Raw genomic sequence first — 14,644 nt, 5'->3', positions numbered from 1 at the left:
TCTGAGCCTTTGAAAGAAGGCTTCTGAGCCTTTTGAAAGCAGGCTTCTGAGCCTTTTGAAAGAAGGCTTCTGAGTCTTTTGAAAGAAGGCTTCGAGCCTTTTGAAAGAAGACTTCTGAGCCTTTTGAAAGAAGGCTTCCTGAGCCTTTGAAAGAAGGCTTCTGAGCCTTTTGAAAGAAGGCTTCCAGGCCTTTGAAAGAAGGCTCTGAGCCTTTTGAAAGAAGGCTCTGAGCCTTTTGGAAAGAAGGCTGAGCCTTTTGAAAGAAGGCTTGAGCCTTTGAAAGAAGGCTTGAGCTTTTTGAAAGAAGGCCTGAGCCTTTGAAAGAAGGCTTGAGCCTTTGAAAGAAGGCTTCCGAGCCTTTTGAAAGAAGGCTTCCGAGCCTTTTGAAAGAAGGCTTCCGAGCCTTTTGAAAGAAGGCTTCCGAGCCTTTTGAAAGGAGGCTTCCGAGCCTCTTGAAAGCAGGCCTCCAAGCCTTTTGAAAGAAGGCTTCCGAGCCTTATGAAAAAGGGCTTCCGAGCCTTTTGAAAGAAGGCTTCCGAGCCTTTTGAAAGAAGGCTTCCGAGCCTTTTGAAAGAAGGCTTCCGAGCCTTTTGAAAGAAGGCTTCCGAGCCTTCTGAAAGAAGGCTTCCGAGCCTCTTGAAAGAAGGCTTCCGAGCCTTTTGAAAGAAGGCTTCCGAGCCTTTTGGAAGAAGACTTCCCAGTCTTTTGAAAGGTGGCTTCCCAGCCTCTTGAAAGGAGGCTTCCGAGCCTCTTGAAAGGAGACTTCCGAGCCTCTTGAAAGGAGGCTTCCGAGCCTCTTGAAAGGAGGCTTCCGAGCCTCTTGAAAGGAGGCTCTGAGGCCTCTTGAAAGGAGGCTCTGAGCCTCTTGAAAGGAGGCTTCTGAGCCTCTTGAAAGGAGGCTTCTGAGCCTCTTGGAAAGGAGGCCTGAGCCTCTTGAAAGGAGGCTTCTGAGCCTCTTGAAAGGAGGCTTGAGCCTCTTGAAAGGAGGCTTCTGAGCCTCTTGAAAGGAGGCTCTGAGGCCTCTTGAAAGGAGGCTTCCTGAGCCTCTTGAAAGGAGGCTTCTGAGCCTCTTGAAAGGAGGCTTCTGAGCCTCTTGAAAGGAGGCTTCTGAGCCTCTTGAAAGGAGGCTTCTGAGCCTCTTGAAAGGAGGCTTCTGAGCCTCTTGAAAGGAGGCTCTGAGCCTCTTGAAAGGAGGCTTCTGAGCCTCTTGAAAGGAGGCTTCTGAGCCTCTTGAAAGGAGGCTCTGAGCCTCTTGAAAGGAGACCTGAGCCTCTTGAAAGGAGGCTCTGAGCCTCTTGAAAGGAGGCTTCTGAGCCTCTTGAAAGGAGGCCTGAGCCTCTTGAAAGGAGGCTTCCTGAGCCTCTTGAAAGGAGGCTTCTGAGCCTCTTGAAAGGAGGCTTCTGAGGCCTCTTGAAAGGAGGCTTCTGAGCCTCTTGAAAGGAGGCCTGAGCCTCTTGAAAGGAGGCTCTGAGCCTCTTGAAAGGAGGCTTGAGCCTCTTGAAAGGAGGCTTGAGCCTCTTGAAAGGAGGCTTCTGAGCCTCTTGAAAGGAGGCTGAGCCTCTTGAAAGGAGGCTTCTGAGCCTCTTGAAAGGAGGCTTCTGAGCCTCTTGAAAGGAGGCTTCTGAGCCTCTTGAAAGGAGGCTTTCAGGCCTCTTGAAAGGAGGCTTCTGAGCCTCTTGAAAGGAGGCTTCTGAGCCTCTTGAAAGGAGGCCTGAGCCTCTTGAAAGGAGGCTTGAGCCTCTTGAAAGGAGGCTTCTGAGCCTCTTGAAAGGAGGCTTCCTGAGCCTCTTGAAAGGAGGCTTGAGGCCTCTTGAAAGGAGGCTTCTGAGCCTCTTGAAAGGAGGCTCTGAGCCTCTTGAAAGGAGGCTTCTGAGCCTCTTGAAAGGAGGCTTGAGCCTCTTGAAAGGAGGCTTCCGAGGCCTCTTGAAAGGAGGCTTCCGAGCCTCTTGAAAGGAGGCTTCCGAGCCTCTTGAAAGGAGGCTTCCGAGCCTCTTGAAAGGAGGCTTCCGAGCCTCTTGAAAGGAGGCTTCCGAGCCTCTTGAAAGGAGGCTTCCGAGCCTCTTGAAAGGAGGCTTCGAGCCTCTTCGAAAGGAGGCTTTCGAGCCTCTTCGAAAGAGGCTTTCGAGCCTCTTCGAAAAAGGCTTTCGAGCCTCTTCGAAAGGAGGCTTTCGAGCCTCTTCGAAAGGAGGCTTTCGAGCCTCTTCGAAAGGAGGCTTTCGAGCCTCTTCGAAAGGAGGCTTTCGAGCCTCTTCGAAAGGAGGCTTCCGAGCCTCTTCGAAAGGAGGCTTTCAAGCCACTTCGAAAGAGGCTTTCGAGCCTCTCCGAAAGGAGGCTTTCGAGCCGCTTCGAAAGGAGGAACGAGTGTTTTGTTTTTCTCAGCAGCTGACCCAAAATTGTGTTCTATTGATCTTTTCACATTTCCCCGTTAAATTCACCAACTTTTTGTGTATACAAACCTTGCGGATCTCAAAACGAATCGATTAGGGAAAAAATTTGCAAATCGGTCAACCCTTTCGCGAGATCAGGAGTCAGGTAAGAAAGGAAATCTCAATTCATTTTCATTATTTGGAAGATTTTTGTTAACATGCGTGCTCGTTGGTGAAATAACACGCAAATAGAATTGCTTTTTATTTCCATATCATTAGCGTTTAATAAAAATAATTGAAAACTAACGTAGTAGTCTTCAACCATTTTCAAATTCTTGCTAAATAAGCATGAGAAAAAATCTTAAGCAAGTTTAGAACTACTGAACAATTTCTTTGTGTCTATGTTTTTTACTTTTCTGGATAGCTTTTTGTTATCTTTTTTGAAATTTTTCTATTTTTTGCATCTTGATTTGAACCAAAAATTAAATATTAACAGAGACGAGCCAGCCACGAGCTGAAAGTCTCTCTGAAAAAGACAAAAAAGAAATACTAACGATCTCACTAATGGCCGAAATTCACATTCAGCACCACATGCGGAGTGCCCAACAGTAGATTTGAATGGAACATTAAGTCATTTTCGAGCCATGATAAAAAAAGATGGGCTGCCTATGATACAAGTGAAAAGCATAATTTTGCATGGTCCCACTTGCAACATACTTTTTCTCGTGTTACACGAATGGGCCACCAAGGAAAAGAAAACACTTCGAATTATTATCATCATGAAACATAAAAAAATTCACTCACATTCATCAAATTTGGACCGAAACCTCTTCGTACCCCCGGCGGAGGCATATGTCAATGGAAATGTTCTCTTCCGTTCGGACCGGAACCGGGAAAAGGTGTTGGCCGTTATGGCGTTATTTGCATCAGCGTCTAAAATGGACTCCTGGGAGGAACCCACCCCCCAGCTTATTCCGCTCCTTGCTCCTGAATGTGGATACTTTGGCCGGGACCTATGTCATCCAAGAAGAAAGGATTCCACCAATCCCAAAATCAACAACAGCAGCCATCGTCGAGCCAAGCGTAATCCTGAATAAAAGATGAGACCTAATCCTTTCCTGTCTTTATGGCCTGTCATAATTTTTGCTGAAAACATGGTACCCATTTCTAAGGCTCCGGTGTTTTATTGTACCCACTCCCGGTCGCCGATTCGCGTCTCTGCCACCTATAGGTGGCGGGTATTTGTATGTTTACTTCGTTAGGACGCGTTCCCGGGCTGGTGACGACGACGGTGGTGATGGCAAGTACACGGCGACATAGGACAGGATGAGTTTGGAATACTGTTGATGGTGTGGTCCTTGCTAACTCTGCTTTACGACAAGTTATTTGACTTTTTACTAGCGAAATGTGTTCATTTATGTTTGTGTACACATTTTTCTCCTGCGGTGGAAAATTGCATCATATTCGGAATGGTCTTTTGCTTTAACTGCGGTTTGGATTACTGACTGCCTCGAGCAGTATTTTACTGAGTGACAAAAGACCGTGTGCAGCGGATGAAGGTAATTTCAAATCACGAGCTGCTGTGTATTTGGAAAGAGAACATACCTAATTGGACTAATTTTTATGTTTCTGAGGAATCTCGGTCGATGCAGCGTAGTTATGGTAGAAGCAATCAAATTATGGAGTAAAAGTTTGAATTATGATAGCAATATATGAAATATAGTTTCAAAGCAATTCAATGGTCAGCTTCGGAGGCATAGTTTCTAACCCTAATCATCTCCCTGCACGTAACTACCCTCATTACCACTCTTTGAATTAGGTTTATGAATAAGAACAATGTTGATGTATTTGTTTTTATTTCCTCAAATCTACAACACAAATCTTTCAGTGAGCAACGATTTGTAGCCAGAAGGTATTAAATTCAACCAAATACAATGATTGTATATATTTTTTGCAACTCAATCTGCATTTCCAGCGCTATGAATTACAATGAAAAACCCCAACAGAGTAGCAAATTACCTTCGCACGGTGTAGTTAATTAAAAATAATCGTAAACAATATGCAAATCAAGCCTCATCCATTTGACCGTTTTCCCAAGTAATTGCATACAACCAAGACGTATCATATGACGTTCATCACGAGATTGAAACGCATTCGTCTACCCACGTGAAGCTTTTTCTGCTGCATGGAACGATGTGTCGCTAGGCCTGGCTCGACTTAACGGCGACCTAACCACACAGGGGGATTCGCTTGCTGATGTTGCTTGCCGCGAGCAGTATGCAGTTCCCGAAAGAATGCAGTTCGACGAGCAGCGCGGTCTCGCAGCTCCCAACTGGATGAACGATCGCTTTCTTCAGGAGGTGATTCGCAAAGCCAAAAACGACGGTTCGATCGCGCTGTGCCACGACTGCAAAGTTCGACCAGGTGGCCGGGATGGAGTGCAACACGCGAGCAACCTCTTCCGCACCACCGTTCACTATCGGTCCAAGCACGCACCGCACCAGGAGCACGCCACTGATTTGATAGTGAAAATGGACCGCGGGTTTGGAAGTGATGTGCAGTTTGTGAAGGAGATTCGCATGTACAGGGAGGTTCTGCCGGCTATGGAGCAAGTGTTGAAAACTGCTGGAGGAAGTTTGAGTGTGCCAAGGTTTGTTTGTTCGGTCGATGTGAAAAATATTGCACGCAGTTTAGAATTCAGAACTATTATTTTATGAATCGTGCGGTAAGACGCGCGGCTACAAAGCAAGACCATGCTGAGGGTGGCTGGGTTCGATTCCCGGTGCCGGTCTAGGCAATTTGCGGATTGGAAATTGTCTCGACTTCCCTGGGCATAAAAGTATCATCGTGTTAGCCTCATGATATACGAATGCAAAAATGGTAACTTGGCTTAGAAACCTCGCAGTTAATAACTGTGGAAGTGCTTAATGAACACCAAGCTGCGAGGCGGCTCTGTCCCAGTATGGGGATGTAATGCCAATAAGAAGAAGAAGAAGAAGATTTTATGAATCGATTGTTTGAACACAACTACCAAACGCTTCAAATGATGAACGGTCAAATTTATTAGCGGTTTGTATAGTCGCAAATCTATTGGGCGTTTAGAATTTCAGTCGTTGCCATTAGTTTGCATGAGCCAAGCGACCTTGCATGTATTTTTATTTTCCATCCTTATCGGGGCCGGAGTGAAATGATTACCGCTGCAAAAAGAAAGCATGCAACATGAAATTCCACATTTATCTTGTTCTTGAGTCATTTTAATCCACTAGACGGACGTTCATCCATTTGACCCATCGTCATCGGAGGAACGATACAACTATTTGTTGCATTTATTTTGAGCTTCCATTTCAGGTACTTCTATTCCTCCAATGAACCAAGGAAATTTATCGTGATGGAGGATTTGTTTCCATCTGGGTGGATTCAGAAGGGAGAAATAAATTCCATCGAAGATGCAACATTGTGTGTAAAAGCAATTGCTAAATTCCACGCTGCATCGTACATTCTCAGCAAAAAGAACGTAATAGATCCATTTATTTCTCACCCGAACCAATCGCTAATTAAAAGTCGTAGCACAATCTTGTTTCCAGCTGCACCAGAATGGACATGGACATTCATAAAATGGTATCCACCATCGGCTCCCTAGCTGAGATGCTCCGTGCTCGACCAGGTAGCAGCCAGATTGGCGTTAAACTCCATTCCATGAAACCCCGGTTCCAGAGCAAACTCAAACAGATATACAACCCAAATAATCAGCCCCATTCCATCTCTGTCCTAAACCATGGCGAACTCAATGTGACCAATCTGTGGTACCGGGTGCATCCCGACAGCGAGGTGGCGATGATTGACTTCCAGAACTGTCACTGGGGAACACCGGCCATCGATTTGCTGTGCCTATTTGATTTGGTTCTGGATCGAAGTTTGAGAAGAGCGCAGAGTGATCGCTTGGTTCGCGTATATTACGAATGGTTCATGAGTTATCTCGGTCAAACGGGGCACATGGCATCGCCTTTTACTCTACAGGAGCTTGTTAAGGAGTTGCGAAATTGGGCAGTACTGGGTAAGTGTATTTAGCTCTCGTCGGTGCAAATTGTTGACGTTTTTCCTTACTTTATATTCCGACAGAGTTGCTGCACTTGGCCCAAAGGAATCAACTAAGAAACAGTGGTCCTACAAGCGTGAATTCCATCGATGGAGAAACTACTGATACTGAAATTGAACAAGATTTAAGTGAGCTTATGCGTAGAGGAATTTTTGATTAAAGTTTTTTTCATCCACGGAAATAAAATTATATGATACATGCACACAAGTGAGAACTTGTTAAAAAAATGTTTTGACGTTTCTCTTTGTTGAAACCGCTTCATGAGAACCTTCGCTGTTGTAATCCTTGGTTCGAACTATCCAGTCTACAGAAAATCTTCGCCTAGAAGTAAAACCATACCATCGCTTCATACCAATCGGTAGCACCAAGTCTTCGTTTTGAAGGCACTTTAGTACTTGGTACTTGAGTACGGATGGAAGCCCACTTCCACAATAAATCATCCATTGTTGATCACTGCGTCGAGTTGTCGCCTTAACTCGATCGTCGATTGGACGTCACCTGCTCTTCATCATCCTCTTCGATTGTCGATGACCCACGCCATCGTTAGCAGCTCGTTTTATTCCTGTAGAAGTGTTACTGGAGGCGTCGTTGGCCACTCTTCAAAATGTCTGACTTCTTGATCACCGCACGACGTGACAGGAAGCCCCGTTTGTTTGTCATCTCCGATTTGTCAACCCTTCGCAGTGACCGAGCTCGAGATGTTCGGTTATGAGACTACCATACTGCTTCTGCCTGCTATATTTTGCCAATCTTCGTTCTGCAAAAACGGACTCCGTCAGCACAGATAGATCCTTGCCTACCCTGTTCCGGACTCCCTCCTGGAGTCGATCTCCTGTATGATCCTCGGCAACCCTTGCGTTCTCCTCCCTTGAAGCACAGCAAGGAATGGTGTCGACCCCTACAATACCCACAGGAGAACTTCGACGTACCCTCTCGAGTTATATGACCACGTTTGAGGCAACTGTGGCAAAGGAATGCTTCGCGCAAGCGAGACTCCAGGCTGGACTGCGACCCCTTAAAAACGATGGACACGTGTGAAGTGCATGTATCTCCGCACATGAGGAACACTTCACGTTGTACCACTATACGGCACTGCTCCTGACCTTCGGTGAAAACGGCTTCTTTCTGCGTTGTGGCGACTGCTTGTAGAATTTCGACTCCACCTTCGCTGGTAGAGTTTCGAGAATTTGGATTCTCCGCCGCGGGAACTTATGGTGTCCTGCTCCTTCGTCGACGAGTGCTCCTCCCATCCTCGTCGTGTGCTCGGGTCGAAACGAGCGCTTAGATGTTCGACCAGCAACATATCTTTGTACTCGGCCGGTTGGGTGATCTGATCAGGGTCAGAATCACACAATCAAATCCGTCGACCAGCCTGTGGAGATTCGTGATTGATTCCTTGGTGAGGGACGGCAGTTTGAAGATGCACTTGCTTCTTCCTCAAAAGCTTGCTGTTGTTGTAGCGTTTTAGCCAAGCTACGACACTCCATTCCACAATGGTCCGATTCAGTTATTTAGCAGGAAAAAACTATTTTCCTCCGTTTTCGTTCTATTTAGACACTTGGTGTCTTCAGTGAAGTTGTTTATAATAAAATATTGCTTCTTCGGACAAAAAGTTCGATAGGGTGGTCCTTACCGTTTCTCAAAACTGAAATTTAACTTTTTTATTTCGGGTTTTTTGTGGATGACCTCTTCAGCAAACTTGCAGTAAACATTATTTGATGCAACTTTGCCGAAGACACCTTGTGTCTAGCACATAAATTGAGTTCAGTAAATGAAATTTTCGATTTTAACCTAGGGTGGCCCCAAAAAAATCAGTTTTTCTATTCTAACTTTTTTGTTTTGAGTTTTACGAGAATGCGGTCTTCAGAAGAAATGAAGATCAAGTGATGGTGCATATTTTTGCTGAACACATCATGTTTATAAGTCTTACCAGTTAAAAGTTATATGCAATTTATACCAAAAAACTATGCAATCTCAAAATGCCTATATCTCATGGAGATGGTTCGATTAATTTTTTTTGAAGGTGTTATCTGAAAGGGCACATATATAGTAACTTTTACTGCAAAAATTACGGGAACGTATTTTTTTAAATTGAATAAATCGACTTTGAAAATTTCTTCGAAAAAATTTAAATTTACTAGTATTTCACTATATATTAAAATTATGAGTAAATTACCCTCGGCAAAAGTTCAAATTTAAACTAAAAATACATATCCGATTATTATTATTTAATCAGACTAAGGCCGAAGTGGCCTGTGCAGTATAGAAGAGTCTTCTCCATTCGGCTCGGTCCATGACTACACGTCGCCAGCCACGCAGTCTACGGAGTCATCTTCCACCTGATCGATCCACCTTGCCCGCTGCGCACCTCGACTTCTTGTGCCCGTCGGATCGTTGTCGAGAACCATTTTCACCGGGTTACTCTCTGACATTCTGGCTACGTGCCCGGCCCACCGCAGTCGTCCGATTTTCGCGGTGTGAACGATGGATGGTTCTCCCAGCAGCTCATGCAACTCGTGGTTCATTCGTCTCCTCCACGTACCGTCCGCCATCTGCACCACATCATAGATGGTACGCAGCACTTTCCTTTCGAAAAATCCGATACAAAACTATTATTAACAATGTAAAATAAAAACCCTAATTGATCCACCTTGCAATAATATTGACATTCCCGTTCATTGTAGAAAAAAAATGATGCAGAATGAAAAAGGCGAGTTGATTTAAATTGAAGATTGTGCTTATATGACAGCTATTTATAATGCCCCATCAGCACGAGTCAGACAAAAATGGGTGCAATAACTTGATTATGACTAAATTTGATCACATATAGTTACAGTAGCTTATGTAGAACATGTGTGCTGCTAGGTTGGAAATCTTGTACAAAGCGTGTACAACTAGAATCACGGAAATTATCACTCGGCGATCGGCTTATAACTATTGCGTTTTTGTACAAAACATATAAGCAACTCAAAATGAACTGCAAGTTTCAATGTCGAGTCATTCTGTATCATTTTTTCTACAATGAACGGGAATGGCAATATTATTGCAAGGTGGATCAATTAGGGTTTTTATTTTACATTGTTCTCGACAACGATCCGACGGGCACAAGAAGGCGAGATGCGCAGCGGGCAAGGTGGATCGATCAGGTGGAAGATGACTCCGTAGACTGCGTGGCTGGCGACGTGTAGCCATGGACCGAGCCGAATGGAGAAGACTCTTGTGTACTGTACAGGCCACTTCGGCCTTAGTCTGATTAAATAATAATAATCGAATATGTATTTTTAGTTTAAATTTGAACTTTTGCCGAAGGTAATTTACTCATAATTTTAATATATAGTGAAATACTAGTAAATTTAAATTTTTTCGAAGAAATTTTCAAAGTCGATTTATTCAATTTAAAAAAAATACGTTCCCGTAATTTTTGCAGTAAAAGTTACTATATACGTGCCCTTTCAGATAACACCTTCAAAAAAAATTAATCGAACCATCTCCATGAAATATAGGCATTTTGAGATTGCATAGTTTTTTGGTATAAATTGCATATAACTTTTAACTGGTAAGACTTATAAACATGATGTGTTCAGCAAAAATATGCACCATCACTTGATCTTCATTTCTTCTGAAGACCGCATTCTCGTAAAACTCAAAACAAAAAAGTTAGAATAGAACTGATTTTTTGGGGCCACCCTAGGTTAAAATCGAAAATTTCATTTACTGAACTCAATTTATGTGCTAGACATTAAGGTGTCTTCGGCAAAGTTGCATCAAATAATGTTTACTGCAAGTTTGCTGAAGAGGTCATCCACAAAAAACACGAAATAAAAAAGTTAAATTTCAGTTTTGAGAAACGGTAAGGACCACCCTATCGAACTTTTTGTCCGAAGAAGCAATATTTTATTATAAACAACTTCACTGAAGACACCAAGTGTCTAAATAGAACGAAAACGGAGGAAAATAGTTTTTTCCTGCTAAATAACTGAATCGGACCATTGTGCATTCGTAGCTTTGAGCCAGCATCGGAGACGATTGCCGGGCGGAAATTAGACAACGGCGTTAGGTAGCAATCCCAGCAACACTGTTTAATGCACTCTTATACGATAAAATTTGATTGAATAAAATGCATAGATTCCTTCTAGTTCATAGTCTAGACACTTTCCATTCCTCCATGCACGCAGCTGTTAAGCAATCAATTATATTTAATGATAATATTGCATCTGCGAATACAATCTGAAAAATACATTGCATTGCATCTTATACTACATCGTCTACAATGATTACATCACGCAGCATACGCGATTTGATTGAACACATATAAAATTTCATGTTGATATGTATATAATCTCTGAGTAGAGAAAGACAATGTTGCCAATTTATTACAATTTCCCTAAAAAATTATTTCTGAAATTATTGTAATTCTTATTTAATATGTTTCGATGTTATGAATTAAAATCTGTTGAAAAAGTTCAGGGTAGAACAACAAAAACCAAATAAACAAAGGATTAAAAAAACTTGTATAGCTAATTGTAGCAGTTATGCAAGTAAATTCCCAATGAAAAAAAATCTCATATCTTAGTTCTATGCGTATTTGAATACGAATGCCATGGGTCGGGTAAACGACATTTCTTGTTATATTCTATGTTTATCAGTTTATCAAAATTGTATGTTTTCAATTTGTGCTAAATAATTAAATTTTGGCAACACTGTTTCTGCCCGCTTAATGGATCAGAGATGCCAGATTTGAAGACATGTCTTCAATTTGAACACATTTGAATCTCTGTGAAGACATTTATTTCGTGAAGACATTTTGAAGACTTTTCAAAATATTTGAAGACTTAATTACTTATTTGAAGATACCTGAAGACAATCAGTAAGCCAGGGAGTGGAAAATATAATTTTATTTATACTTATAAATTCTGCGACTTCTATATGTATATTATACAAAAACAATTATAAAAGTTATAAAAGTCTTTGTCTCGGACCTAGAATCCCAAACATAAAAATACCTTCACACTAGCGGGCTGATAACTGTAACGCATTTCAGACCTCATACGCAATTAACTTTGAGTTGTGCGATGGCAGAATTTGTTTTAATTTTCCTTGGCGGTGGCGGCGTTTTTGACGTGCGTATGTAAAAAGGTATTTCGATTATTACAGATTTCTTTTTTTACAGATTTGATTTAATCTATTCAACCGTTGAGCTAGAACCTGAATCATATCTTAATTCCTTTTGAATTCATTTGATCTTTTCGGCATTTCCATGTGACTTTCCTCTAAATATCCGTCGAAGAACTCTTTAAATTTTCCGTGAATTTTTAAAAGAATTTTCTGTAAAAATTTCAAAGAATGTTTCGTGTAAAATAAGGAGAATTTCCGATGAAAATTATGAGGAATTTCTTGTCTAAACTCAAGAGAATTGAAATTGGGAATTCAGTTCAAAATTTATATCTAATAATTTCCGTAAAAACATATAAAGAGAATCCTCCAAAATTTAAATTGAAAATTCTCCTTAATTTCCACAAGTTTTATGATAAATTTCTACATGAAAATCTTCCTAAAAAAATTCAGAGAAATTCCATAAAAAAATTAAGGGATTTTCATTTAAATACTAAGTAGCAAAATCAGAGGAAACTTGTTACACACTTTCGTTAAATTCTTCCTTGAATTCCTTTGGTAATTCTTCTATAAATATCTTTGAACGTTCTTCCAGTATTTCCTCTGAGAATTCCTCTAAGAATTTCTTCAAACATACGTTCTCCAGAACTCCTTCGGTAGTTCCTGTACGAATTCCTCCAATAGTTCTTCCAGGAATTCTTCTAAAATTTTCCCCGGGATTTCTGCGGAAGGGAAATCCAGGGATCCCTCCGGATGTTCCTCCTCTGGAAGATCCTTCAAGGTTGCAGAAATTCCTCAGGAAATTTTTTCAGGAGAGTTTCAGAAATAATAAGAAGCTCCTTCCAGAAGAAAGTTATAAGAAGCTCCATCGGGAATTTATCCGGAAGTTGATCTAGGTATTTATCCGGACGTTCCTTTAGAAAGTTCTCTGGATGTTTTTCAAGTATTACACAGTAAATTTTGATTCCCAACAGGGTATTCTTGAAAAAGAAATTTGGAAGAGTTCCACGTGAAAATTCAGTTTAAAAATCCGACTCAGGAATACAAGGAGATTATTGAATTTACACACCTGTTGAGGTCTCCAGTAGCCTTGCGAGCAAAGGCGTAGGATTGCCAATCCGTAGATGGTGAGTTCGATTCTCGGTCCGGTCTAGGATGTTTTCGGGTTGGAAACATTCTCGACACCCTGGGCATAGTATATCCATTGTACTTGCCACACAAGATACATACTCATGCAATGGCGGGAATATAGAAAAGCTTTCAATTAATAACTGAGGAAATGCTAATTTAATACTAAGTTGAAAAGCAGGCCAAGTTCCAATTGGAATATAGAGCCATTGAAGAAGAAGAAGAAGACCTATTGGATTTTGTAATTTTTCGATTGAAGACATTTGAAGACATTTTTAATCGAAAAAAACAAATAACTTCTGGATATTACGTTGAACAACAAATAACAGTAAGTATTCTATTAAAAATCTTGCTTTGAATCTTGTAACAGCTATATTATTTCAGATGTACGGAGTAACACAATTCATGGAGAATGGGAGATTGCAGGTGCTGGCAGTACCCATGAGCTGGGTACGAAAAGGTTTCCTCCATTGGCCCAAAGGCTTGAGCAACGAGAAAATCGACAAAACCCATACCAGTGATGGTAATGAAAAAGTTCCGGAGTTTCCAGGCAGCAGAGACTTCAGTCGAGGAGCTCGCCATCTCTTGAGGAGAAAAAAATAAAGCAGAATCATAAAGATTACAACAAGCTTTGTGCAGGTAATCTTATCAAATGAATGATTGTTTTTGTTATTTTCGTACTAAGTGTTCCTAATTTTTAGCTATAATGAATGGAAAAGAACAAGCTCAAAGCTCCAGAGCATTACCAACATACACGGTACCAGCTGTCTCAAAATCCAGTCTGCATCCTCTGGTAGAACCAATGCATTTGTGTCCAGACTCTTTGACCTCTCAGTATGTGCAAACTGCTGCCCACTCTTCGCCGCTACTAGAAGAATTGCCTGGTCCGTCGTCACTAGTAGCTCCGTCGACTTCAGTTGTAGCTGTTCAAAGTCGAACGTTTGATACAGAGGTCAACCGGACAATAAATTTGCAACATGAGAAAAATACAGTGACGTGCATTTCTGGACAGATCCAAGTTGAGAATTTGGATGTTATTAGCACCTTACCAGGTATAACTATCTGAATATAGACTACGACTGCTACGATATGAAAACTAGAATGATTCATTTGAATCTTATAGATTCTTTTGACCATCAAAACGAGGTCCGTCCATTATCAGAAGCGTATTCAAACGACATGAATAATACAGGTATGATTTCTCTTTAATATCGAATTGAACATTGTATTAAAATGAGCTCTTTGGTTCTATTGATGTGAATAACATTGCTGTTCTCTAATTTTGGTAAATATTATGCTTTCAGCTAATGATGCAGAACAAATGGACAACGTGACCGATCTGGACGCATTAATAAAAAAAATGATGCTGTTAATGCAATTGTTCCTATCGCCATTCAGAACTATCTTGATCAACATATCGAAAAAGTTATTGATCGTTCAGTATCTGCTGCTGTCGATAGGTGTTTTGCGTCCAATTTTGCTCGTCTTACTGCTATGACAGGAGTGCTAAATCTAATGCTGGAGAGGATGTTACGGCAGAGACGCACTCATTAATCGACACCGAGGAACAATTGGTTGATTACAATTGGTTGATTGGAACACTGATTCATCAAACGATGTCGTACGGAATAAATATGTGAGTACATACTACAAAACCTCTATATTGTATATGCAAACTGTGTTTATTTATTAGAACAATAATAATGTTTTTAAATTATTTTTAGATGGAGTATTTTTCAAAAATTATTGTTCCTAACTCTTTTACTGAGAAAGGGGATAATGCATTTTACATCGTCGCAGATTGTCTTTTCACAGGATGATTCTGGAACCGTTTTACATGGACAGGCGTTAATAGAGGCGAAAAGTCTGAACATGGTTTCCGTGAATTCGGTAACGTTACGCTACTTCTTCCGACCATCGTCCAGATTGGAGATTCTTCATA

General features: G+C 41.4%; 2 protein-coding genes across 2 annotated transcripts in view; one reads left to right on the top strand and one right to left on the bottom strand.

Moving 5' to 3' along the window:
• Nucleotides 1-14,644, bottom strand: part of LOC134226697 (dopamine D2-like receptor) — a 1,014,775-nt gene that overhangs the window by 27,669 nt on the left and 972,462 nt on the right. The window lies entirely within an intron of this gene.
• On the top strand, nucleotides 4,634-6,712 carry LOC134226699 (uncharacterized). Its single transcript, XM_062707647.1, has 4 exons — nucleotides 4,634-5,016; nucleotides 5,715-5,880; nucleotides 5,934-6,420; nucleotides 6,486-6,712. The coding sequence occupies exons 1-4, from the start codon at nucleotides 4,661-4,663 to the stop codon at nucleotides 6,620-6,622; spliced, it is 1,146 nt and encodes a 381-aa protein (XP_062563631.1). The 5' UTR covers nucleotides 4,634-4,660; the 3' UTR covers nucleotides 6,623-6,712.

The sequence above is a fragment of the Armigeres subalbatus genome, chromosome 3 (assembly GCF_024139115.2).
Source record: "Armigeres subalbatus isolate Guangzhou_Male chromosome 3, GZ_Asu_2, whole genome shotgun sequence".
Lineage (NCBI taxonomy): Eukaryota > Metazoa > Arthropoda > Insecta > Diptera > Culicidae > Armigeres > Armigeres subalbatus.
The sequence above is the reverse complement of the archived record's forward strand: the minus strand, read 5'-3'. Positions and strand labels throughout refer to the sequence as shown.